Source organism: Jatropha curcas, chromosome 9 (assembly GCF_041381405.1).
Source record: "Jatropha curcas cultivar XTBG-Jc1 chromosome 9, XTBG_Jcur_1.0, whole genome shotgun sequence".
NCBI lineage: Eukaryota > Viridiplantae > Streptophyta > Magnoliopsida > Malpighiales > Euphorbiaceae > Jatropha > Jatropha curcas.
Window position 1 is genome coordinate 988,642 of NC_143159.1, and position 25,613 is coordinate 1,014,254.

The window sequence follows — 25,613 nt, forward strand, 5'->3', positions numbered from 1 at the left end:
TTTTTTGTTTTTTTTTAGAAGGATGGTAAAATCACACCGTAACTAGGAAATCCGGCTCCCAGGGGATAAGCCTTTCCCTTCGCATGGGAAATAGCTTCCTATTAGATAATTTAAAGCACAAATTTATATTGAAAGAACAGCAATAACCATATTGACATAACAAAGGGTTTGGAACAAATATTAGAGTTTCCCGATAGGTTCAGGTACGGAATGGAGCAAATAAGAAGACAAGTGCTTGCAAAACAAGTAATCCCTAAACACCCAGGTCTAACACAAGAAGGTAACTAGGAATAAAGATACAATTTTTCATGGTCTTTTCACTCGAAGGCCCACTGGTTCTCTCTCCGAACTTCCTCTTCTTCCTCTGGTGTGAAATCATTCTTGATGTTGAACGTTTTGCGTATCTCCTCTGGAGTTTTGCCCTTGATCATGTCAGCCACTGTCTGACAAGTGAGATCCAGTAAACTCTTGATGTTCAGATAATTGGCAGCCTAACAAAAGACAAAAAATTCCAAGTCAATATGATCCCTCTCCCTCCCATGGTGTATCAAGAGGTGGTTAAAATAATACAGCAATGCATATATCAAGAGTGACACAAGTTAAACTAATTCAAGCAGACAGCCATAACAGAGCAAGGTTACCATTTATACTATTACCTCACTTCTAGGATCAGGGATGCATCTTTCTTCAGATCTAATTCTCCTACTATGCATTTCATTTCCAAGAATTGGACAAAGTATCAGAAATGTGTATCCTAAAAATAATGTCGCTGCCTACAGAGTCTGGAGTATGGACTTCTCAACCAACTTGCACAGCCAGAATAATTGATAAACTACTGCTTCATGTATATAGTGTCTAATAGATTCTACTGAACACTGCAAGGAACAATGATGCAGCCAGCACTAATCTCCGCTTCCTAATCCTTCTTCTCTTCCCTCAACCACTTGGCAAAGAGTCCATAGAAGAAAGAAAATCATAACACAATCATCTCATTTCCCGTTAAAAAATCAAAAATTTAAGAGGGAAAAGATGGGTGGAGCAGCAAGCAATGGGCCATTTCATCCTTTCATCAAGAGGCAATCAAATGCGTGGACAGCGAACAAATATTGAAAACAGAATATCTAGCAATAGCATTTTGCTATCTTTACAATAGAGGTAAAATGCACAAAATCCTCATTGCGCTGACATGACATTTCATTAGATTTCATCAGCAAGCAGACAATGGGAGGAGGCGTAGCATTTTCCGTACACGTGTTATTTGTGAAGGCAAAGTGTGTAATTTAATCATTGATGGAGGAAGTATGGAAAATATAATATCAAAGGAGGCTGTAGATAAATCAAAGCTTCCTAAAACAAAACATCCTCATCCATACAAAGTAGGTTGGTTGAAGAAAGGGCACGAGATACCAGTAAAATCTCAGTGCTTAGTGCAATTCACAATGGGAGATGATTTGGCAGATGAACCACTATGTGATGTAGTACCAATGGATGTTGGGCATATTCTAGTGGGACGACCTCGGTTGTATGATCATGATATGGACCACAAGGCCCAATACTTATTCGTTCTACAAGGACAACAAGAAGTACACTTTGCATCCTCTCAAGGAAGAAACAAAGGCAAATAGCAAATAAAGAAGCTGCAACTAGTAAATTAAATGGGCTTGTAAGTGTTAAAGAATTTGCAGCTGCGCATAGTGAGGTGGGAGTCACGTATGCCTTAGTGAGCAAACTGATAAGAGCTGACCAGGTTGAAAAATCAGTTGAATATTCCTTTGAGATTCATCGATTATTGCAGCAATTCAAGGAGTTGATTAGTGAAGATGTACCAAAAAGCTTGCCACCGTTAAGAAGCATCCAACATACTATTGATTTGGTGCCATAAGCAGCTTGACCAAATCTGCTTGCATACTGAATGACTCCTTTATAGCAGGCTGAAATAGAGAGACAGGTTAAGGAATTATTGGAAAAAGGTCTAGTGCGTGAAAGTAAAAGTCTATGTGCCTGGCAAGCCTTATTAACTCCAAAGAAAGACGGTTCTTGGAGAATGTGTGTGGATAGTCATGCTATAAATAAGATTACAATCAACTATTGCTTTCCGATACCATGATTGGAGGATATGCTTGATCAACTAGCGGGTTCTAAAGTGTTTTCCAAAATTGACTTGAAAAGTGGATATCACCAAATTAGAATGAGACACGATGATGAATGGAAAACAGCTTTTAAGACACCGGATTGGTTATTTGAATGGTTAGTAATGCCATTTGGCCTTTCTAATGCACCAAGCACATTCATGAGAGTCATGACAGATGTACTCAAACCTTTCTTGAATTCTTTCGTTGAGGTATATTTCTATGACATAGCCGCACCAAGGAAGATCATTTAAAACACTTGCGACAAGTGTTAGAAGTACTTCATCAAGAGCAACTGCACATAAACCTGAAAAAAATGCAATTTCCTGCAACCAAAAGTGGTATTCCTGGGATACATTGTGCCTATTGAAGAATTAAAACCAGATCCCGAAAAGGTTCGTGCAATTACCGAATGGCCAGCACCGCAATCCATCAAAGAAGTCAAAAACTTTCATGGTTTGGCCTCTTTCTATAGGAAATTTATCCAAAATTTCAGTTCAATTATGAGTCCTATAATTGAATCTATAAAAGAATCTATAAAAGAAGAAAAGTTTGAGTGGACAAATTCTGCACAAAAGGCATTAGAAAGAATCAAGTTTTTGATGACTAAAGCACCTGTTCTTGCACTTCCAGATTTAGAGAAATTATTTATTGTCAAATGTGATGCTTCACATGAAGGGATTGGAGCTGTTCTTAGCCAAGAGGGCAGACCTCTTGAATTTTTTAGCGAGAAGTTGTCTGAAGCTAAGAAGCGTTACTCAACTTATGATCTAAAGTTCTATGCCTTGGTACGAGCTATTCGAAATTGGCAGCATTACTTAGCTTATCGTGAGTTTGTGGTTTTTTCTGATCATCAGGCCTTGAGAAGATCACTAATTTTGTCAATTTTGAGCACTCAAATTACTGGTTTTGAAGAACTGAAAAACCAATACGATTCAAATTCATGTTTTGGCAAGATAAAGGCTGATTTGCTGCATTCTTCAAAAGGATCTTTAAGGTTTACTCGTCGGAGCCGAGTCTTTTTCAAACCCGGGGAGAATGATGTAGGAGCAATCCTAGTACTAATTGGATTCCTAGCACAACTAGGATTTTATTTAATTTACTGTTTTATTTCAAATTTGCATTAGTTTTCCGTTTCATTATTTGATTAGGATAGAGTTTTAATTCTTTCTTTAATTAGGATTCCTAGTCTAGTTAGGATTTATCACTGTAAATAGACAGCACTAGTAGTATTGTAAACTATCTTATTTTTCACATAATTTTAATTCAAAGGTTATAAACCTAATTACTGATTACCGTTCCACCTAGGATCAACCCTATTCTAGCTTACTTGTTGAAAACTGACAGCCTACATCTTTCCCCTGCATCACCAAGTTTCATTCTCTCTCCAACACTTCCCAGCAATATTCCCAAAATAAACTGCAAAACTAAAAGCCCTAGCGACAATCAGCTGCAAAACCCAAACAAAACGGGAGAAAGAGAATAGAACAAATTTAGGACCCAAAACCCTAAAAGCAATCACCGAATAAAATTCAAACCTCAGACAGCACGATCAATCGAGAAGTATTAATTAAATTAGGAGAAAAGCAGAAAACGAACCAAGATTAGATCAAAGAGGGTAGCCTGATCAACTTTGACAAAGTCCGCGTCCCAGGTCTTAAGTTCTTCGTCGGCAGAAGAGGGGCGATCGTCGGACTTAGGGGTCTCCACATGCTTCTTACAGTACTCAATTACCTTAGATAGGATCTTGCTGGTGACATTGGGCAGAGGGATTCCATTATCGGCGCAGTCGTCCTCTATCATGTGTTTAATCGTCTGCGATTCAAGAGCCACAGCCTCGTCTACCTCGAAGGTCTCCCCGTCGGCGCTTTTCAAAGTGATTTTCCTGCCCGTAGACATTGATGCTTCTTAATTGAATACTTCTGAGTGAGCGACTGGCTGTTGTTCGTCGAGATAACCTCTGACCCCGAACAGAAGAGGGGGGTGAATTTTATCGTATGAGAGAGAAATATAATATTATGACAACCCTAACACCTAACTAATGCGTATCCGTGGTGGAGATTTTTTGCTTGGAAAGCGATCCAGCATGCTAGTTTGCACGTGCAAAACGGCAGTTATTTTAATGGAGTAGTATTTTTATATTCTTCTGATTTTTGATTTACATTTTTAACCATTGGACACCACCGTCCAATGACTTCAGTTTAAAGCACTCTCCAACCGTAATAGCGGCCCAACACTGCTCTAAAGGCCCCCAGAAGGAACTGTGGACTTCGGGCACTTTCTATGAAGGCCGTGTTCTGATAAGGCCGTTATTTAGCAACAACTTTAAGGTAGCATTTAAACATTAACAGGCCTGTTTTAAAACCTTTTTTATATTTCGAAAGAATGAAATAATTAAATTTTCTCTAAGCAACAAGTCCTGCCAAATAATATAATATAATATTTCCTACAAAGTATAAAGAATAAGAGTATCATATTCAGATGTGGCTAATATTTGGAAACAATTTTTTATGGGCACATTTCAATAACCAGACTGCCCTACATCATAGGGAGAAAAAAAACGAGGGATGAGCAGTTGGGCATATCAATCAGAAGGACCAGTTCGAACGAAGCATTAGGGCAAATATTCTGGCATCACCATCCACTGCATATGTAATGCCTGGTTTTAAGCTGAATTTCGTACCAAAATTTAATTTTAGGTAGGATTCGGCCTGTAAATGGGCCCGGTTGCCGGAGCCCTCAGTTATTCCGCTCACACACATACCCCATCCAGATTCATTTTCAGAATCATCAAACATATTGACAGCCCATTGTAACTGCTTCGGATTTGAATTTTTCATTTCAATCCAACCCCCAATTTTGGTGTTCTCATCAAGTTCTGTCTCCAGCTTCATAGCAATAGATCCAGTTGAGACCATTTGAAGGATGTCTGTTTCCATCAACGGAGCAGATGCTTCAAATGGGGCCTCAGGAGCTCTGCGATGTTTGGCCAGTGGAATGATGAGGGATCCAAGCTTGGTATGGTGACTGGATGATTTTGGCACTTGGTGGAGACCCAGAAGTGAGAATTTTATTCCTCTTGGGAATTGAAAGGCAATTTGACCAAATGTGCTGAAGCATTGACTTATTCCATCAGAAAATGGCTGCAATCCCAGTCCTGAAACAGACTGAGCCATTGAAGCAATCACATTTGATTTTCTCACTGTCAAGCCAATGGTACTACCGTTATGCTGATACAAAAGAGGCGGTCCAAAAGATGAAAGATCAGTCAGGCCCTTTCTCTGTTGGAACAAAAAGAAAAATCCGGATTAATTTGCCACAGAAATTAAAAATGGAATCACTAGCTGTTCGGAAATAGCACAGTCCATGATATAATCAATTATACTGATCTCCCTACTGAAGGAATCTAAACATGAAAAAGAGAATAAAAGCTGCCAGAAGGTCAAGTTTAAACATCAGTTTGGCACTCAAAAGAAGCATGAACCCAGCAACAACCAATCAAATGCAGGAACAAAATAAAAAAGTTGATGCTCAAAGAAAAACTATTTCATCATATAGAAATTTGGATCAGGAAATCTGTTTTACTCTCAATTTAATGAAAATAATAGCAAACTACAATGGGGACAGGAAGAAAAATTACAAAGAATTGCAGTATACCTGGTCAGAAGAATTTTTAGTGATTTCAATATCTCTGGATTGAGCTCCAATTGGTATTGCAATTGCAGAAAACCAGTCGCTAACATTTGCCACATATGATACCTTTGCCAGAGAAAGTGCACTCCCTGAAACTTCATCACCATCTCTTGTGCTTGCAACAAGCTCTGCTAGAAGCATATCTTTCACCCGGATAGTTGTTTCAAAAGTGAACCTAGATCTAATTCCAGTTTTAATTCCTGCTCTATCAAGAGCATCGTAATGCTGTTGATCATCATTTCCCAACAGTAATATTGCTCCCAGGGCATCAACTTCACCCCTCACATGGGTACTGGATTCCTGGAATGGACTTGCCTTGGATGTTTTATAGAAGGAAAGCATCCGCTCAAATTTGTCTTGCCTGTCTCTAAGTTTCATTAGATCTGAAAATGATTCTCGTTGCAACCGTTTGAGGATCTCAATCTGAAAACAATATAATGGGAACAATGTAAAGTTCCATCATTCAGCTTGTTGTTACCTATGGAACCAGAAAATTGGTCAATGCAAATTGCAACAACAGATGACATAAGATGAATGCCTGCCCAATATGTTAAAACTGCACATAAACAGATGCAAGTTCTTAGATAAATGAGCTATTCAAGGATTCCTGCTCTAACCATCGCACATAATGTTCATGCATGAGTGTTTAGTACAAGAAGATAAGACATCATAACCACAAAAGCTATCATGTGAATTCCAATATTACTTAAATAAAGTAATATATAATATGTTCCAAGTAGCCTACAATAGCAACAAGCAAAATGTCAACTATTTTCCCTTAAACAAAAGCAAATTAACTAAAGCAAAATGTCAACTATTTTCCCTTAAACAAAAGCAAATTAACTATCCATATGAAAAAATGGTAGAGGACATGCAAAATAAGCTACTATATATCATACAAACAGGTACAACTGTTTCACAATGCAATGCAAGACTCTCTTAAGATGGCTAGAGTCATGCCAAGCCATTTTCTTGAACCTTCCCAGTTTAAATGACACTGAAGACGCAAATTGGATCAGCGGCATTACTGATTGACGCACTCTAGTTCTCGCTAACGAAGGAAGAGCGCAGGATTGCATCAAGTAAATAAACAAAATGATAAACTAAATACCAACAAACGTCCAAAAATTATCTTAAAAAAAAGAATAACAATGCAGCGATTTTGACTCTACTCACTGCTTACTATTTTAACGAGATCGATAACTCTACAAACTAATCCAAGCAATCAAATTAACTAGAGCAAAGAGAAGAAATGGCACAAAAATCACACATAACAGAGAGCAAAACAGTAGATGCTAAATTCCGTAAAGAAGAGTGCAAAACAAGTGGAGGAAATTACTAAGTACCGGATTTCGACGAGCCGATTTGTCGCACCGATGAAGGAAACCGTCAACGAATTCTTGGCTTGATTTAGCAAGTTCTTTGATTTTGTTTACCACTAACTCCATTACAGAGGAGTAAATGAAAAACCCTAACGGAGCCCTGGATTTGAAAAGCGGGAGCGGCAAGGCAAGATTGATTGACAAGAATTGATCGACTCGGAAAAGGAGTTCCCGTACTGCTGAGAGCTGTCACTTCTCTGTGTTGTTGGATCTGAATCGCAGTAAAGTTTATTGGGCCTTGTCCCTTGAGCTACACTACAATCAATTTGTGGGCCTAAATGGTATACAACTTTTATTTTATCTGAAACGGAAGCCATATACAAAAGCCCAGCCCTATAACTAGATAAAAGGATTAAAGCACGAGCAAAACTTTTTCCGTTTAGTCTATAATAATTATTAATTATGGGTGGAGGACTTTTGAATTCCCTAAACTGCCCCTATTAACTTTATGGATAAAAAAAAAATATTATTATAGATTTTAATTTGATTAAAAAATAAAAATAATTTAATTTTAATTGGTCATATTAATTTCCTATTTAAATCTAAATTCTATTGGATAAAAACAATAATATATTATATACTATATAAGGTATATATTAAATATGTCAATATTATTGGTTCACTTTTTTTTAAATGAAACCAGTGGTTTTGAAATTAAAACGGGTGATTTAAAATTGTGGATACCCAATATAAAATTTTTAAAAAAATTCATAATCCATATAAAAATTTAATATGTAATTATCGAATTTTATGAACAACCAGTGTAATTTTCTATTTGTTTCAAATTTTACTAATAAAAATGAGATATTTTGTCTTCTCTTTCCTTATTAAAGAATACCGAACTTCTCGTATAAGTAATCGAAAAATGTTGCCATTAAACATATTAAATCCACATAATAATTTATTACATAGTAATAGATAAACATTGTAATCAAATATAAATAAATCAACTTGTACTTAACAACTATGGAGAAATGAATCAGCTATATCAATCAAGTGTCCATATATAACGTATTATTTCTTTATATAGCAAATTATTCATCAAATAGTAGCAATTTTCCATCCGCAAAGGGCAAAGCAATAACAAATCTAAAATTTGGTGGCTGCTATTTATGAAAAGATATAATATGTATGATTAATAAATTATAATTAACCAAATAATTAGCCAATTATAACTTAATTGCAAGATATATTATAATGTTTAATTTATATGCATGTAAAGAGTAAAAATGTAATTTTGGATTATGTCATTTTCTTTTCTCGTACAAAAGAGGAAAATTTATTTTCTTCCCACCCATTTATTTTCTTTAATAGCCAAACATAGAGTGAAAAAATAAAGAGGGAAAGTGAAAGTGAAACCATTATTTATTTTCCTCTTCCTCCAATTTTCCTCTCTCTTTTCCAAACAAAACATAAGAGAATCGTTCTTTTTAGTGTTCTTCAGGAGAAATAGTTGGCGTACTTCTGCAGAATTTGGGAAACAATGATCCTGTATGCTTTTTCAGTAGGATGGACAGAGTCCCAAAACACATAATCAGAAATATCAGAACACGTAAAGTACATCCCTCCTGTGCCAAAACACCCATTGTTGGTGACTACAAATCCTGAAAATTCATAGATAAAAATACTTTTAGAAGGAAAAATGGTATCTGGGTATTTAACTTTTAACCTTCAATATCAAATTAGAAAATAGATATTGAACTTTTTACCTGATTGCTGAGGATTTTGGACTAGAGCAAGCAGAGGACTGTACACATCGATGTAAAAGACAGTGGCATTAGCAAGGCTTCTGTTAAGCAAATTTAATTCAGAGGATAACTTAGAATTAAACATTTGAGCTACTCCGTTGATATCTTCTGCACATGCTCCAAGTAATCCTGCTCTATATGCTCTTACTATTGGTAGGCATCCAAACGGCAGTGTACCCATAAATCCAATTCTTCGTGCACCCAACTCATATAAATCCTTCAATTCATTAATTAATTTTATAAATATACGTGAACAATCAAAATCATGCATAAGGGAATTTATTTTTTTATAAAAATATTACCTTCACAAAGTTAGAAGCCCAACTGACCAATTGAGAAGTGTAAGAAAAAATATCATACTGGCGAGCCATGTAAGAGAATCCAAAATCATTATTGCCAGATGAAATGAGACATAGGGTTGTGGATATAGTTTCATAAGTTTTATCTTCTCCAACAAAACGTTTAAGCCTTGATATGTACCCTTTGAAGAGGTTGAGTTGATCTGTCATTGACAGGACTGACTGATAAAAAATAAAATAAGGATTAATTATCTATTTAAATTCGTAGGAAAAGTAAGATTATTGGATATAAAAGTATGAACCTGTGCCCTGGCTGTCATCGGGTCGAGACCTGAGCCACCTGAAGCAAAGTTTACGCCTGTTGGAAGATCTTGATCTTGCAGATTTGGATCAAGGTATGCTGGTAAAATGGCTTTAACTCCTAAACCGTCCGCTATAAAACAAAAGATTTAATCTTTTTAAAAAAATTATCTATCTTCTTGTATTAACTACTACAAGAATGATACGAACAGGAAAGTAGAATAAGTACCGACTAAGTCAGAGAAAACTTTTCCATTAGAAAATCTTCCAGTAGCTATTCCACCAGGGAAATCCTTTCCATAGGGAGGGAAATTGCACTTACTATAGGTCATGAGATTATTATTATTTCCTGTGTCAAGAATTGAGTCTCCAAATGCTACAACTGCTGAAATTGTTCCATTCTTAGCCTCTGCATTACAAAATAAAAGGAAAACGAAAAATTGGAGCAAAATGGTTGAAACAGAACAAGGATTTTTTATCACCGAGAAAGACTCCATATTTTCAAGCAAAATGGTTTGATTTCATATTTTCTCTAGCTTGCTTGGCCGTAATAAAAAAGACCAAGAAATGCTAGAAAAATCGAAATTGGAAATATAGTATGAAAAGGGAAATTGAAATTACACGTATTGCTGCTAAAATGGCAACCAAATCAAACACAGACGCCATAACCCTTATCCAGTCCTGGTGAGCTGATTATGGAGATTTGGTTCAAGTTAATTATTGCAATTATTGGAATGAGACAATTTTTGTATTGCAAAAAATTGTAAAAACGACATTGTCCAAATTGAGGATTTCTTTTTCTCATATTCCGATTATAGTAACAGATGAATTTGATTTTACCAATGTTTTTAATTTGATTTCTGGATATGCTTTAAACCATAACTAATCCTCCTATTCATAACACAAATTATTATTATTATTAATTTTAGTTGGAAAAAGAACACAAAACAATTAACCTTAGGATGGTTCTTCAAATGATATGAGAGAAATGTTTTCTTTGCTGTCCGAACGATACAAGAAAAGTTTTTCTTCTTCTTTTTTTTATTTATTTCTTATCATTTCTTCAAATGAGGATTTTTTTTTTTTTTTTTAATTTACACAAACATTTCCATGTTAAGCCTGGAGTAATATTGAGATAAATCCCTTCTAACAAGATTCCATATTTCAAATCGTCTTATCATAAAGGTAAAGTTCATCTGGAAATGTAGTCTACGTGTCATTTTCATATCAAAATAGCATTAAAATTAATTGAAATAAAAACAAATATTATTATTATTATTGTTATTATTGAAAATTGGGGTAACAAAGGTAAAATAAACTTGATTAGAAGAATTTATCCAAATACTTGACGAGGAGTTGGGAGACAAGAACTCTGTATGCTCTTTCTGTAGGATGATAACTGTCCCAAAATACATGATCAGAGGTATTTGAACAAATGAATGGAGTTAATCGGTTACATAATACAGAAACCTCTAGATTTCCCGATCCACAGCATCCTTTATTTACAACTTCAAAACCTGTCAAAAGACAAAAAAATTTCTTGAATGCTACAATTATTTTTTTGGCTAATAAAATAAAAAATCATATCACTTTATCATGAGTAAATGCAGCTGAATTTGACAAGTGGAGTCCAAACATTAGTGGAAATTACTAAGTGAAATTTAAAAAAATTTTTTGATTGAAGGGTGGCCTAGTACCGGGTATAGGTTATCCAATACTCAAATCGAAATAAATTGATGTAATCACGTATAAAATGAAATGATATTTACCAAATTGATTAGGGTCTTGGATAATATTGAGAAGAGGATTATAGACATCAACATAGACAACCTTGGCGTCAGGCATATTAAAAGAATCCAACTTCTTAGACAATTTGGAGTTGAACAAAGTTGCTGCTTTATTGAAGTCTTCTGCACACTCTCTTTGACTTCCTCCTGCTAATGTTCTCTGCGCCGGCACGCATCCAATTGGTGGTGCACTGAACACTGCGATCCTTCTTGCTCCCAGGTCATATAGATTCTTGCAAATTATAAATAACAAATTATCTTTGTTCCTAAAGAAGATGACGATTCATCAAGTAATTTAAAAGAAAGGGCATTCTATGTATATATATATATACCTGCACGAAAGTAGAAGCGTAGTCGAGCATAAGATCGGTATAGGCAGGAACATCGTACTGCAATTTCCTAACACGTAGAGTATAATATGTGTTGGCAATGTCATCGCTTCCTGCTACCACTAGAAAGACACTGTTCGCTAAAATGAAGTTGGTTTTTTCTTCTCCAACAATCTCTTTCAGCTTCTCTATATATTCTTTGAACTGTTCTAATTGATCATCTAATGACATAACTGACTGCGAGAAATCCAAGTTTCAGAGAATTATTTAACATAATAATTATAAGAAAGAAATTCTGAGACAGAAAAAATATTGGAGGACATATAATATATATACCGTTAACTTGGATGTCAAAGGATCATAGCCTGAAGCACCTGAAGCAAAGGTTACTCCTGTTAGGAGATCTTGATCCTTCACTTCTGGGTCCATATAAGCTGGCACTGTGTCTTTGATTCCCAGTTCCTCCGCTGAAAAACACAAAACTATTTATTTAACGAGGATTAACCATGATTAGTTTAAAGAAAGATTTAATATTTTGTTTAGTAAATGTGTCTCCAAGCTTCAGTCTCGATCAGGTCAAACCCTTCTAACGTGACATTGGTAAAATCTAGAAGATACAGTGCACTCCCAGTGATCCAACCCGTTAGTTTTAAAAAGAGATTTTGATAGTACCTAAAATATCAGAGGGGATTTTGCCATCGCAAAACCTTCCTGTAGGAGTTCCTCCCTTGAAATTGATCCCATAAGGAAGGAAATCGCACTTAACTATTGTTCTGATATTGTTATTGTTGCCTGAATCAACTATGGAATCCCCAAACACTAGAAGTGCTGGAACTGTGACATTAGGCGGTAGCTTTACCAAAGCCGTTGTAGTCCATATTTTCACAAGAAACAGAAGCAATAATATCAAGGTCGAAGAAGAAAAACAAGTGGAAGCTTGCATTCTACAGGAAAGAAGCTGCATCGTTTTGGATACCTAAGCTTATATTGAATAGAACCAAAATGGTTTTGTAACTTGGTATCGTTTTATAGGCACTTTCCATGAAGGCTGAATCTCAATTATATATGCCAATATATATATATATATATTACGAAGTAAAAGATTTTTATGAACGAAAAAATAAATTTGTTAATTAAATTATTTTAAAATGGAAATTATGTTATTATTATTATTATTATAATTGGTGCATACAAGTGTACTAATACACAGGAGAAAAATAATGGACTAACATCATCCTTTCCATTATTCCTAATTTATTATTAAGAAAATAAAACCCTAATTTAATTATCTCACCTACTCGAGCTACCTGTTATTGGTTAGGATGAATTTCAATTAGCTATGGCAGAATGCATTTCTTCTCACACGATAATTAATTAGGTTTGATAATATGCAAATTTTTAATTTAAAATTTAATTTCCTTTTATTTCAAATTTCAGGTTTCTAATTACTAAAAAAATATTCTACAATAAATTAGTCAACAATAGTTTACTTCATTCCTCTGTATGACTTCATCAATTGGATCACATTGTATGACTTGCAAGAGAATTATTCAACTTGAAAATTTATTAATTCAAAATAAATATTTATTTTTCCTTATTAAATTTGGTCCGACTAATTTTGAACTCGAAATTTTTCAAGAAATATCAGTGATTATACTCAAAATATAATAATTGAAATGTGAAATATCATAGTCAATAATTAAATGAAATTTTTAGCTTTTTTCTGGAAATTAAATGACAATTGCTATATGTTGCAAATGGAAAGCAAGAAATTGGTAATTAATAGCTAACTACTTGCCCTTATCACAAACCCCACATAATTAAACTTACAGGCATCAATCAAACAATATGTTGATTTAAGACTTTCAATTATTGTCCTAAAATTACAAAAATTACAAAAAAGACCACACTTCTTACTATATTCAACAAAGAAAATCAAACCTAACCATACTTAATGCAAGAAAATCTACATAGAAAATAACATTAATTAACTCGTAGTATAAAAGAAAGAAAGTCAAAACTATAATGAGCCAGTCCAAAAAATACGTAGAAAAATTTCTACGGACAGACAGATTGATATACTGTGTTGTAGCTGGAGAAGAAGACAAGTGCCAAAGACTAAAGAAACTTTTGAAAAATGGAAAATTTGTCTTATTATAAGTAAATTAGGTTGGTGGAAAAGAGTTTCTCTCTCGTGTTTGAAGCTAAAAAGTTTTACTGTGTAGCGATTAAGTTGGTGGACTACCCTCCATTGCACGTTTCTTTTTCTCAAGTTCATAGATTAAAGCAATCGAAGAGCCATTTGTACTTATTTCTGGAAGCTTAAATCGCAGGTTAATATATGTAAGTGGAAAGGCCACTAGGTAGGTGAACAACCTGTTCGCAAAAACAATAATCTTATTGCTAAAACTACTTTGTCATCTTTTTATTAGTATCTCCAATTTTTCAACATTTTATCTTAAAGGAAAAAGGAAAAGAGAGCGAAGAAGTTAGCTATAATTAAGGAATATTTACTGTATTCTTGTTTTAGGAAATGAAGTTAGCTATTCTACACTTAGCTACCAAAGACTCCAGTGGTACGTAGTAATGCAGTTACTGGCATGGTTCGGGTTCGGCAGATCAAAGAGTTGTCCCGTAATTGGAGGGTGTACATGTACTTCTTATCTCAGTTACCTCTTTTTTTCTTAGGCAATCATGTTTGCAAAGAAGTTCCTATAATGTATGGACTTTTTTTTTTTTTAAAATGTAGTTTTATGCCCCCGAATAGTATTTAAATAAAATCTTTTTAACAGTGGTGATTCAAATCTCCAGATTTCATATCTTTAATTATTTTCTTTTTATTTATTTGAGGCAAAATGGACTAAAATAATATTATGGATTAGACAACAGGAGTAATCCTCTCTTTGAAATAACATTCACTGAATTCTGATTAAATCGTACAGCTGATAAACTAATGGAATTATATTTGTTAAGATTTCGTTGGATTATAATTAAGTTCTAACTTAATTTGAAAAAGGTCTACATGAGACGAACAGACCAATAATTAAGTAGAAGCAATTAAATCTAGTGCAATAGCAATCAATCAGTAGAATCTGGAACCTTGTTGTTGGTATAGTTATCAAGGATGAAGATGACTAATGTGTCATAAAACAATAATCAACTATATATGCATTAAATACATCCGACAATTTTCTAGTTGGCCGGAGTTCATTAAATAACTCTTTTGCATGATTGATTATTTTATGATTACACTTAAAAATATATCAACTCAAAGTTTAGCCGAGTTGGAAGGGAATTTGATTTAACCAGTCTCACTCTGATACTAACTTGTGAATTCTTTGCTTTCAAATTCAGTGTTTGGAAAAGAGCTGGGCCAAGCGATTGATAAAATTTATACTGGAGTGCAGGTAAAATAGCAGTATAATAAGTTTAAAAGAATGGATAAAATCACATGTTCCGTTTCATGATTGTAAAAGGATGGATAAATCTTTTTATTTGATTATATAAACATGCATAGCCAAATTACAAACCCACAGAAAATCCCAAGCAACATTTTTTCCGCAGCATATTGTGAATGAAAATGAGCAAATAATTAAACCCATATACAACTCTGGCGCCTGTTTCACCCAACATAATCTCACACACTCAGGTCTTCTAAACTCAGGTCCGGTGGCACTTTGTCCTCTATATTGGGATAGCATTTCGTTTTTCATGTACTTTGGAGTAGGCGCAATCATTTGCCGCAAAACAAGATGCAAAGTCAATGAGCACTGACAAGAAATGGGTGTTGACACACGCCACACTCGATCGTTTCGGAACCCGAGCTGGGGACCTGGACCTGCATTATCAGTGAGTGACCACTATGAATAAACAAAAATGCGTGGGAGATTAAGAACCCCTATAACATGGTGGAAAATCAGTTCAAACCTGCAAATGGACAGTGCAAGTAGGACATGCAACTTCTTTCATCCGTCTTCCAGATCCGTCCGACTTGGATCCTGAAAAAGTGGACTCTTAGTATGAGAAGCAGTGATACAGATTACCTTACATAAATTTGGGAACAACAGGCAAAAACTTTATCCTAACAGCACCAATGGACTTGAGAATTAAACACTTCACAATGTGGTTAACATGGGAATCTTGCTCTTCCATCATTCTAAGTTCAGCTAAACTGTAAAACAGAACTAAACATTGATTCTCTATACACAGAAAATGAAAAATGGACTTCAAAGAACAAGATTACCTGATGATGCCTTGCGATTTTTCTCCATTTCCTCCTATCACAAAAATACCATTGGAAAAATCAAAACCAAAAATTCAAGTTAAACAATCTACATAACTTACTTAGGGCCCAACCTTGCGAGGACAGCAAGATGCCTAAAATAATATATTGTTTACCTGAAGCTTTCTCGCAAGATCCTCATGAGAATGCAGTCCTACAGGTTTACTAGCTGCCTCTTTTGCATTAGTTAGCCTCTGAGTCACTTCTGCCTGAACGATAGAAACAATAAAGAAGTTATTAAGTGAGAACTATGATTTTCACATAAAAACTTAGACAATTGCATGGCCATGACTATATTCAATATAAAATTTGCTTCCATAAATTCCAGTGCCCCACCCTCCAACAAAAACATTCTTCTCCAAATATTTCCTCCTAAGTTAAAAAGCCAACAAAATAAACCCATGGTATACAGAGTAAACCTCTGAAAACACACTGCCAGGATTTGATGTAAGACATTTTCAGAAACTAGAAAACTACAAACAATAGGAGGAAACTGTTCATTCCTTGACACAGCAGATGTTCCTCAAGGAGGCATCAATATTTCTTGAAGCTAAAGTTCACAAACACAATTTATAACATTCAGGAATGCATGTGAATATGCAACAATGCCAAAAAGGTAGATATATAAATCTTCAGCACATACCATGCATCGGTCACAAACTCTAACAGGCTGAGCATTCTCATCTGCAGTAAGAGCAATCCTCCCATGGGTACACTTGTCACAGAAAATGTCCCCACAATTTCTGCAGTGATGCTGACACACAATAGAAAGAGAAAAGACATTAGATTCACCACAAAAAGCATGCTTAAACATTGAATGCCATCGATCAACCACCATAATAGATTACCCTGCGCACAAAAGCCCCAAAATCTGTCCCACATGCTGTACACTTTGAAACGGCTTCATCAGGGACCTGAAAATAAAATAACAGCAACGCAAGCAACACTAATAAAATTTCACAGATAAAAACAGAAAGAAAAAAGACCTTAATATACAAGCAGGGAAAACTGAATATGATGCATGGAGAAACAATTAACAATAACCACCACCCATGCTATTCCTTTATGAAAATGATTTTTAAAAAAATCGATATCTCGGAGATCTATTTTTACCCAATGATCTTTTTCCTCATTGCCTGGCTTTATCAAGTTCATCCAATCAGCAAGCCCTTTCTTCTTCTCTGCGGCCTGCTCAAGTGTCCTAGAAGATTCAGGAGGCCTCCTGCTTCCTCCCATCTCCTTGAGCTGCATTTTAAGGAAGGGAAAAAATTGACGCTTAATTATTGCATATCAACAACCAAAATCAAATACAAAGTCCCTGGCCCTGCATATAAATTAACTATTGGAAATTTGGAAGTATGAAACATAGGAAAATTAGAGCATACTAAATGTAATATTAAGTTCCCTCAATTGTAACCTCATAAAAGAGTTATGAAGATTAGAGCATCAACAAGCATGCTTGCCAATCTCGAAGAACAGACTGGTCTTTTCAGAGAAGGTAATCAATGTCCACTCTCCCCTTGCCAACCAGGGATGAGCAGGCAGAGGCTTCAATTTTCATTTTTTAATAATTTAAATCTAATTCGGAGGAACATGATCTTCACAATCTTAAATGTAAGTCCCCTCTCTCCAGTTTCAGAACCACCTTGAACACAGCGAAAGAAAGCCTTCTTCAACTTATAGGGGACTTGAGTTTTACCTCTATCACACAGTGAAACAGCCAACGCATTGCCTCCAAAACTCAGAAATAACATTTAAAACAAAATAATAAAAACTAGCCTGCCACATGATCTTAAGCATTGAAAATATCAAGACATGCCAATGGCATATTAACTATCATCAATATGAGACAGCAACTGGGAAAGCCATCACCAAAGTCTTGACAATTCAACGGTTATTTATCCATTATCTGTGATTGCCGCACAAAAACAAATCAAAATTCCATAATTCAATACTTAGACATACACGGAACAGAAGGCCTACATGTTTAACCAGACTATCAGTTCTATTATTAAAAATTTAGTTTCTAAATATTAAAATTTCAACAATTATATGTCCTTATTGCATGTCTTGTCTGAAATTACTCTAATCCCTGAATTTTGCTATTGAAGCCAGGTTATAATTATGATTATAATTGCAAGTATCTAAAAGACAACAGCTAGTTGTCACGTAAAATTGGGTAACATCATGAATAAATACTTTCCCTATGAGCTCACCTGCACAGTTGCTGCTGTCACAATGTCAAGAAGAGTGTTTGTAGTGTAACTATTTGATTGCAATCTAATACGTCTTGGTTCAATATCCACAGAGCTCTTGGACCAGAATGCAAGGGTAGATGAATCGGTTACCTACATTAGAAAACAGTACAGCTCAATATTATGCCCTTACATTTCAAAATTCAAACAAGAAGAGAATGAGAAGGAAGGGGGAAGGGAAACCACTCACTTCGCATCTCGTTATGTTCTCAAGAGGATATATTCTCAAAGTTCGGTTGGTACTGGGATCGAGCATACGGATTCCATCCAAACCGATCTGAAATAAAATTGAAATGTAATCATATCAAAAATATATCCAACAAATGCAAGAGAGAGTGGGGGGGGGGGGGGGGGGGGGTTGGAGAGGGAGGACAGGGAAGATAAGAAGCGGTGGGAGTTGTAGAATTCAAAGAACAAAGATAGCTCGAACTTCAGTGGCATAGAGAAGTTATCGTAATCCATTCATAAGTCAATGCAACATTTAAAATTTATTTTAAGCTGAAAGTCCACAAATCAATCATAATGGGTATGATAAATTTGAGCTAATTATAAACGATTTGCTTGGTTCAGCGATGCCCTAACATCAAATCAGTAAAGCTAAAACTACATAGAAAAATATTCTGCTCTAGCACCTTGTTATGGTCCCAAATTAGGATCTAGTTATGGGTCTTTGAATTAGGGGAATCGGGTTTGAGATGGGTATCTTAGAAGGAGTTTTCTTCCTTCTATCAATGGTGACAGACTTAGAGAGAATCTGCAATCTCCTAGAGCTCGTTAAGAGAGAACTCTACAATCTCTGAGTTTTAGGAACTCAAAACCTTTTCATAAAATTCCGCTTACATTTTTCCTGATATAACAGCCTTTTAAACAACTAAATGTAAAGCTAAAACTACCCACTAATAACTACCCATTACAATAAGTTAACCACCCCACTAATAGCCACTAACAAAGAAACTGAAAATAACATGATAAAAAACTGAATAACTAAATAAAAACACCGTAAATAGCAGTAAAACTACCCTAAGTCAAGCAGCGCCATAACATTACACCCCTCCTCGAAAAAGCGCTTGTCCTCAAGCGCAAAGGATGGATGACATGCAATCTTCAACTTATGAAAATGTGATGCAAACAAAATCCTTATTAAATAAGGAGCTGTTTATTGTGCTTCTATATTTAATTAATATGCCTGGATCAAATGGCTCCTCTAATGTTTCCTCTATGTCATTCTCGAATTGCTTCTTCCCACTCCCTTCCCATTTAGAAGCTGCCAAATCACAAGCAAGACCCCCTAATTGTGCTAACAATTGATGTTTGATTATTTCTTTCTTTTGCTCCGCTCTATCTTCTGTACACACAACTATTGAGACTTGAAACATTTGCTGGAAAACTATTCGCTCTGCGGCAGTTTTAGGTTGTTCCAATCTTGCCAACTTTCGTAAATTATTACTCCTCATAGGTGGTCCAAGAACCTCCAACTCTGTGAATTTCGAAACAGTTGTAGTGCCCCTAGGAGATTCTAGACAGGCTGAACCTATTGGACCCTTTGCTTTTGGTGCTTGACTTTCAGCAATTGAAGAAGTCAGCCCCTTCTTTATGGATTCCAAGTCAAAAGACATGGCATCCAATTTGGCATGAAGTTGTTCAACCTTCTCATTATAGGTCTGATTGGCCTGCTGCTCAGATAAGAGTAAATTGAAGAGTTTGGTAAGCTGGTCTTGAACAGATTCGCCCATAACTGTTGGCTCTGATACCAATTTGTTATGGTCCCAAATTTGGATCTAGTTATGGGTCTTTGAATTAGGGGAATCGGGTTTGAGATGGGTATCTTAGAAGGAGTTTTCTTCCTTCTATCAATGGTGACAGACTTAGAGAGAATCTGCAATCTCCTAGAGCTCGTTAAGAGAGAACTCTACAATCTCTGAGTTTTAGGAACTCAAAACCTTTTCATAAAATTCTGCTTACATTTTTCCTGATATAACAGCCTTTTAAACAACTAAATGTAAAGCTAAAACTACCCACTACCCACTAATAACTACCCATTACAATAAGTTAACCACCCCACTAATAGCCACTAACAAAGAAACTGAAAATAACATGATAAAAAACTGAATAACTAAATAAAAACACCGTAAATAGCAGTAAAACTACCCTAAGTCAAGCAGCGCCATAACACACCTCTCAAGAAACAAATAAATTCCGTAAAATTTTATGGGTTAAGTCATAATTGCAAAGTTGTGATAAATGGACCATAAAATTGTTCATTTTAATTCCAAAAAGTTAATTGTGTCATTTTATATAACCGGGAAATTCCATCACAGGCGCAAAACTTGGAGGCAATTCACAACCAAAGAAATAAAACAATATATAGACTAAAATGCCCACAATCATCAAGTACTTTTCTTTTCACACGTGACATCTACCTCTCAATTTCACCAATATTTCCACATGTTGTGATCAGATAAAAAAAAAAAAAAAAAAAAATCTAATGTAATCAACACCAAGACAGATAAGACTTAAGGAATGATAGGAATCCATTTCTTTTATGGACTAAGCCTCCATATATCCACAAGGTATTCGACATAAAAAAATATGAAGTATTATTCCCAATATAAATTCTGTAGAAGTTGCAAAAGAATTGGTTCCAAAATGTAAATGGCACTATTAATGGAAAAACTTACAGCACGAGTTGCAATTTACTCAGCAGCTTATCGCATTTATCAATTTATGTAACGGGAAGAAAGTTCATTGAAAGCAGCTTTTCTAACCTGAACAGTCAGTTCCTGATATGTTATTCATACCTAATTGCATATGTTGTCACATAAACATAATCCAAATCCAACACTCTACTCTTAAGTAAAGCAAAGGAACAGAAACGAATTACAATCAAGTTATTAACAAAAACCATAAATCAACAAAACTGTGTTTACAAAATCAGAAATATGACTAGGAATGTAATGATTGTGCGAATAAAACCAAAACTACCAAAATTAAAGGAAGAAGAAATGCCGTACCTGGCAAAGCACATCCATGGTGCTCTGGCCTCCGCTTTCAGCCAACAGCTTAACCCTGAACTTTTGGACCCCACTCTTGACGTCCTGCTGCGTCTCAGCCTTTGGTACCGCTCGAACAATCTTAGCAGAAGCTGAACCAACTGACGAGTCCTTCCCAGAAGGGAAGCTAATCGCTCTCCCATAATCATCAAACCCGGCCCACGTTGATGATCTCGGTGCAGTGCCCCTGGCTCCGTATGGCTCCACCTTGCTTCCTTCATAAGCATAAACGCCATCACCATATGCATCTTCTCGGCCCAGATCGTACCTGTTCTCTGCTCGCTTCCCATATAGATCCGACCCCAAATCGGATCCGCTGCGACTATAACCTCCATACTTATCATCAAAATAACCAACGCTGTGGTCAAACTTTAGAGAACTCTCATATGGATTATCATATGCAGGTGGCACCGAAGATCCTATAGGATTATAAGGCGGGGCAGTGTACGATGAGGAATATGGTGGATTGGTACTAGGGTTAGGATTTGGTGCAATTGAAGGAGGAGGTGGAGGAGGTACGTAACTGGAGGCCGTCGGATTCTGATCATACGGTGGATAATAAGATTGCTGAGTGGTCAGAGGCTGATAGGACCCATGCGAATCATAAGGAGGATAAGACGGTTGCTGAGGTGGTGGTGGCGGGTTGAAGGAAGATTGCAGACTATTAGGCTTCAAGGCTGCCGTCGTTGCTGACGCTGGCGGAGGAGGCGGGGTGTATGAGGGAGCGGTGGGAGGGGGAGGAACAGTATCAGGATTTTGAGGATAGGGAGTATAATTAGGGGGATAAACTGAGTAATCGGAGGGAGCGTAGCTGGCGGAGAATGGTGGTGCTGATGCGTATGAGCTCTGGTGGTGATCGATTAAAGTTGGACTTGGATTAGGATTGGAACTGGGGTTAGGAACAGGGTTAGGGTTTTGAAGGTGAGAATACTGGTAATATGAATTATAATCTCCTTGCTGCATAGCTGTTTCTGATCGTTCTCAATTTCCTTTCACAGAAAGAGATCGAAGGCAATCAGTAATGGCTCCCTTCAGCTTTGAGAAGCAGGGACGGTGGACGAAGAATCGGTAAATCAGGAGTGAACGATTACGCGAAGAATTATTGGAAACCGTCTTACGTGTGATTTCCAACACGGAATATTAAGGTGCTTGAACTTTGTCGGTGCGACACGTAGCATTCTAAACGGTAAAACTTAGACTTTTTTATTATTTAAATTTTAATTTCTAAAAATTTATTTTATAAAATTAAAATTAATTAAAAACTAAAAGTATTAATGATTTATAAAACTATGAAACTATTTTGAATAATAAAAACTTCATATTTTAAAATTTGATTACGAAATATAAAACATATTAAAATGACCAATTGTATGGTCAATTAAAATATAGAATTTTTTTTAAAAAAGAAAATGATACTTTATTAATCAATTGGACAAGTCTAGTATAAATTCAGAAAATATTTTGATCAGAAAATATTTTTTTGAACGTTATAAACATCATAAATTTAAATACATTTGTCTAAAATAAATTATATATTCTAAAATCACTTGACATTTTATGCAGGATTATTGGAATGGACATGTGTAAATTAATTTGTGTGCTTAAGTGCTTTACAATGATGCGCTGCATATGTACGATAGCATTGCCCAAATGCCCCGTTTTATTTATTTATTTATTTATTTATTTATTTTTGATTTGGAAAGCAAGCAACGGTTTCCAATTGAAGAAGAACAAATCGCGTCTTCCGTGCTATATGCGTTCGAATGGGCCCTCTTGCGTGCCATATACGTACATTGGGCCGTCATTCATGGGCTTTCAGATGAATCTGGATTGTAGAAGGTAATTCTGGCCCAAAAACTTAAATGACAAATCAATTAGCATTTCTTTTCGGCTTAGTTTCACTTATAATGCTTGAAATTATTCCTAATCTACATTAACATATTTAAATTTTAATAACATAAAATACATAAAATATCATTTTATATATCAATAAAATTATAATAAAGCAGTAAAATTTTACAGATATTGATAGCTAACAAATAATATAAATGACATACGACTATTCATTCATTCGAGAAATAGAGATAGAACAGTAATAATAATAAAAAATCCTGTTTAGAACCATCTATTTATCAGTTGCAGATGAGTACTGTCCTTTTAGAAAAATCGTAAAGTTTGGAAATTTTTAATTTTTTTTTTAATTTCCACGTGTATAGAAAAGGATCCTTATGACCCCATACAAAGCAAAACCAAACAGAGCCTGTATTCAAAGACCTTTTTGGTCTCTCCTTGAATGGAGCAGAGAGCAGATCACACTCACACTGTACCGATCAACTCCACACGGTATTCAATGCACGGGATCTCAATATCCAAAACTCTCCTTTTCCTTTTTTTTTTTTTTTTTTAAAATATATTGTGTGGCCCACCCATCTCACATTATGGACCCCACGATACGTAACATAATAACAACTAACATCAAAATCAACTTTTGCAGCCTTTGATGCTAGCCTATTTGTACACTATGTACCAAATCCTCCATTGTTGTTGGTTTTCTAGTTCTAGTATTGAAATTTGCGAAAACAAAGTTAAAAGAGCAAATGGGTAGTCATTTTCTTGAGTTGGATCGATGCAGTGATGGTTAATTAATTTGGGGATAAAAAAAGGTTCATTGAAATAAGCAAAATATGATAATAATGGCGGTGACAGTTCAATTCTTTTGCTGCCAAAAATTAACTTTCAAAATCTTTTCAGTCAGTCAAAACGCAGTAGATTGTTACGGCTAAAGCTGGCCGTCTGGCATTTCTTGTGAGCTCAAAACAACCAAATCAAAATAGATATATCTATATGGTTCAAAATTGCCTTTTTTTAAAGCTAAATCAGGCAAAATATAATTAACCTCGTAAACCTAAAAACAACCATTGATTTCCTGATACTGTTCAGAAAAAAAAGAAAAGAAACCCAGCATAATGACAGTAATTACTAATTGTTTAAACCCAAAATACTTCCATGCTTCCTTCCTTGACAGATTGACATACGGGACAAGAGGAGAAAAAAGCTTCACAAAACTTGCACGAGCAGAGATGCCTGCAGGGAAGGAAGAGAACGCACGAGGCCCTAGAATTGCACCCTTTACAAGCCATCTTTTTTGAACTATCTTCTTCTTCTTCTTCTTTTTCTCTATCGCATGACCCACAGCAGAAGGACTCTGTATCTTGGCCAATATTGTTTTCCAACACTAGTCTCTCTCTTACTTGTTCAAGCGTGTTGCTTAGATCTATTACCATTGCTTCATTTTCTCTTGCCTGTCTTTGCCATGTCTCTCTCTCTGCTTGTGCTTTTCTTAAACAAGCTTCAAGCTCCATTGTTTTCTTTGTTGCTTGTGCCAAGTCCTCTTCTTTTTGCCTCATCAAACTGATGGCCTTAGATTCTACACTTTTTAGCAAGACTCCAAGTTGTTGTTTCCTTAGTTCTTGCAAAGAAGATCTTAGTCTCTCGTTCTGCATTTATTAATTATGAGATTAAATACATTTTTCAAAAAAGAAATTCCAAGAATTAATTGAACTGAATAACTTGAAAAGAAATTAATAAACAACAATACCTGCACTTGAAGAATGCAATCGACCTCTCGCCTTTGCATTTCAAGATGACGAGCATCTAGAGCCATAGAGATAAAACTATCACAAGTTGATTGTGAAGAAGAAGAAGAAACCCCTGTGCCTGTCGCTCTATTATTATCAAAACCAAAGTTCTGAGAGCTCTGTTGTTGAAGAAAAAGATTTTGCTGCTGAGATTGTTGAAAAGAAAAACAACAATCAGGTTCAAACCCAGAAACAGGATTATTAACCATCCAATAATCCTGCAACCCAGAAGAGAGAGGAAGACAGAAAGTTTCAGGGTACAACTGTGCTTGAACAGCCATAATAATACTCAGTGCCAGAAACTGATGAGAAGAAAATAAAAACCAAAACGTCCCCTTCTATTCACATATATCATGTCCCTGCTATTAATAATAAATAGATATAATAATAGCAAGAAGAAACCACAACGGATACGAAAATGAGGGTAGGTTTAAAGCTAGGGTTTCATGTGGTTATATCAGAAGAGATGCATGACCTTTTCTCTCTCTTTAAAGGCATAACCTTTGCCTTCTTTGTTGCTTGCCTTTGGTTTCTTTCTGGTTTAACTGAAAGAGACCATTCAGATTATATTATATATAGGCAAAGAGAGAGAAAGAGAGAGCGGAGAAACTGACAAAATCTTTAATTATAATTAATTAATTAATATAACAGATTTAATGGATAATATTAATTGGTATTGATGTAATTAAGGGACTAAAAATGGAAAACACCCCCAAAAAAA

The 25,613-nt window shown here is 35.4% G+C and overlaps 6 protein-coding genes across 8 annotated transcripts; all 6 read right to left on the minus strand.

Moving 5' to 3' along the window:
• Window positions 1-122: 122 nt before the first annotated feature.
• LOC105635306 (SKP1-like protein 1B) lies at window positions 123-4,147 on the minus strand. Its single transcript, XM_089725582.1, has 2 exons — window positions 3,729-4,147; window positions 123-491 (listed from the first exon to the last, which is right to left on the minus strand). The coding sequence occupies exons 1-2, from the start codon at window positions 4,026-4,028 to the stop codon at window positions 318-320; spliced, it is 474 nt and encodes a 157-aa protein (XP_089581708.1). The 5' UTR covers window positions 4,029-4,147; the 3' UTR covers window positions 123-317.
• A 381-nt stretch (window positions 4,148-4,528) lies between these two features.
• LOC149493413 (GDSL esterase/lipase) lies at window positions 4,529-7,388 on the minus strand. Of its 3 annotated transcripts, none has more exons than XM_089725579.1 (3): window positions 7,169-7,388; window positions 5,787-6,245; window positions 4,529-5,410 (listed from the first exon to the last, which is right to left on the minus strand). In XM_089725579.1, exons 1-3 carry the CDS (start codon window positions 7,268-7,270, stop codon window positions 4,718-4,720), a joined length of 1,254 nt encoding a protein of 417 aa, XP_089581705.1. In that variant the 5' UTR covers window positions 7,271-7,388; the 3' UTR covers window positions 4,529-4,717. The 3 variants fall into 3 exon arrangements, with proteins under 3 accessions (XP_089581705.1, XP_089581706.1, XP_089581707.1); XM_089725580.1 differs by having other exon boundaries at window positions 5,787-6,300; window positions 7,169-7,325; XM_089725581.1 differs by having other exon boundaries at window positions 5,787-6,378; window positions 7,169-7,323.
• A 1,081-nt stretch (window positions 7,389-8,469) lies between these two features.
• Window positions 8,470-10,048, minus strand: LOC149493414 (GDSL esterase/lipase At5g63170-like). Its single transcript, XM_089725906.1, has 5 exons — window positions 9,781-10,048; window positions 9,554-9,684; window positions 9,255-9,473; window positions 8,914-9,169; window positions 8,470-8,808 (listed from the first exon to the last, which is right to left on the minus strand). The coding sequence occupies exons 1-5, from the start codon at window positions 10,046-10,048 to the stop codon at window positions 8,645-8,647; spliced, it is 1,038 nt and encodes a 345-aa protein (XP_089582032.1). The 3' UTR covers window positions 8,470-8,644.
• A 751-nt stretch (window positions 10,049-10,799) lies between these two features.
• LOC149493415 (GDSL esterase/lipase EXL3-like) lies at window positions 10,800-12,712 on the minus strand. Its single transcript, XM_089725630.1, has 5 exons — window positions 12,340-12,712; window positions 12,004-12,134; window positions 11,671-11,904; window positions 11,321-11,570; window positions 10,800-11,068 (listed from the first exon to the last, which is right to left on the minus strand). The coding sequence occupies exons 1-5, from the start codon at window positions 12,629-12,631 to the stop codon at window positions 10,875-10,877; spliced, it is 1,101 nt and encodes a 366-aa protein (XP_089581756.1). The 5' UTR covers window positions 12,632-12,712; the 3' UTR covers window positions 10,800-10,874.
• Window positions 12,713-15,319: 2,607 nt separating this feature from the next.
• Window positions 15,320-22,353, minus strand: LOC105635309 (RING/FYVE/PHD zinc finger superfamily protein). Its single transcript, XM_012218364.4, has 10 exons — window positions 21,216-22,353; window positions 18,395-18,481; window positions 18,166-18,297; window positions 17,063-17,194; window positions 16,798-16,863; window positions 16,593-16,703; window positions 16,066-16,158; window positions 15,911-15,944; window positions 15,595-15,665; window positions 15,320-15,505 (listed from the first exon to the last, which is right to left on the minus strand). Exons 1-10 carry the CDS (start codon window positions 22,215-22,217, stop codon window positions 15,428-15,430), a joined length of 1,806 nt encoding a protein of 601 aa, XP_012073754.1. The 5' UTR covers window positions 22,218-22,353; the 3' UTR covers window positions 15,320-15,427.
• Window positions 22,354-24,110: 1,757 nt separating this feature from the next.
• On the minus strand, window positions 24,111-25,514 carry LOC105635310 (putative BOI-related E3 ubiquitin-protein ligase 2). The gene is made up of 2 exons (XM_089725708.1): window positions 24,853-25,514; window positions 24,111-24,751 (listed from the first exon to the last, which is right to left on the minus strand). The coding sequence occupies exons 1-2, from the start codon at window positions 25,171-25,173 to the stop codon at window positions 24,242-24,244; spliced, it is 831 nt and encodes a 276-aa protein (XP_089581834.1). The 5' UTR covers window positions 25,174-25,514; the 3' UTR covers window positions 24,111-24,241.
• Window positions 25,515-25,613: the final 99 nt, after the last annotated feature.

Bases quoted from the DNA above. Each gene is read 5' to 3' on its own strand.
- LOC105635310 (XM_089725708.1), bottom strand. From the start codon at position 25,173: ATGGCTGTTCAAGCACAGTTGTACCCTGAAACTTTCTGTCTTCCTCTC. The intron at 24,752-24,852 runs GTATTGTTGTTT...TAATAAATGCAG, and splicing joins ATTGCATTCTTCAAGTGCAG to AACGAGAGACTAAGATCTTC.
- LOC149493415 (XM_089725630.1), bottom strand. From the start codon at position 12,631: ATGCAGCTTCTTTCCTGTAGAATGCAAGCTTCCACTTGTTTTTCTTCT. The intron at 11,905-12,003 runs GTATATATATTA...GATTTCTCGCAG, and splicing joins CTTTGACATCCAAGTTAACG to TCAGTTATGTCATTAGATGA. The intron at 11,571-11,670 runs GTATATATATAT...ATAATTTGCAAG, and splicing joins ACGCTTCTACTTTCGTGCAG to AATCTATATGACCTGGGAGC.
- LOC149493413 (XM_089725579.1), bottom strand. From the start codon at position 7,270: ATGGAGTTAGTGGTAAACAAAATCAAAGAACTTGCTAAATCAAGCCAA. The intron at 6,246-7,168 runs GTACTTAGTAAT...TATTGTTTTCAG, and splicing joins AATCGGCTCGTCGAAATCCG to ATTGAGATCCTCAAACGGTT. The intron at 5,411-5,786 runs GTATACTGCAAT...TTGTTCCAACAG, and splicing joins CTAAAAATTCTTCTGACCAG to AGAAAGGGCCTGACTGATCT.
- LOC105635306 (XM_089725582.1), bottom strand. From the start codon at position 4,028: ATGTCTACGGGCAGGAAAATCACTTTGAAAAGCGCCGACGGGGAGACC. The intron at 492-3,728 runs GTTCGTTTTCTG...GTCTTTTGTTAG, and splicing joins CCCTCTTTGATCTAATCTTG to GCTGCCAATTATCTGAACAT.
- LOC149493414 (XM_089725906.1), bottom strand. From the start codon at position 10,048: ATGGAGTCTTTCTCGGTGATAAAAAATCCTTGTTCTGTTTCAACCATT. The intron at 9,474-9,553 runs GTTCATACTTTT...ATTTTTTATCAG, and splicing joins CGATGACAGCCAGGGCACAG to TCAGTCCTGTCAATGACAGA. The intron at 8,809-8,913 runs GTAAAAAGTTCA...ATGAATTTTCAG, and splicing joins CCAAAATCCTCAGCAATCAG to GATTTGTAGTCACCAACAAT.
- LOC105635309 (XM_012218364.4), bottom strand. From the start codon at position 22,217: ATGCAGCAAGGAGATTATAATTCATATTACCAGTATTCTCACCTTCAA. The intron at 18,298-18,394 runs GTGAGTGGTTTC...TTTCTAATGTAG, and splicing joins AGAACATAACGAGATGCGAA to GTAACCGATTCATCTACCCT. The intron at 16,864-17,062 runs GTAAAAATAGAT...TTTTATTTTCAG, and splicing joins ATGAGGAAAAAGATCATTGG to GTCCCTGATGAAGCCGTTTC.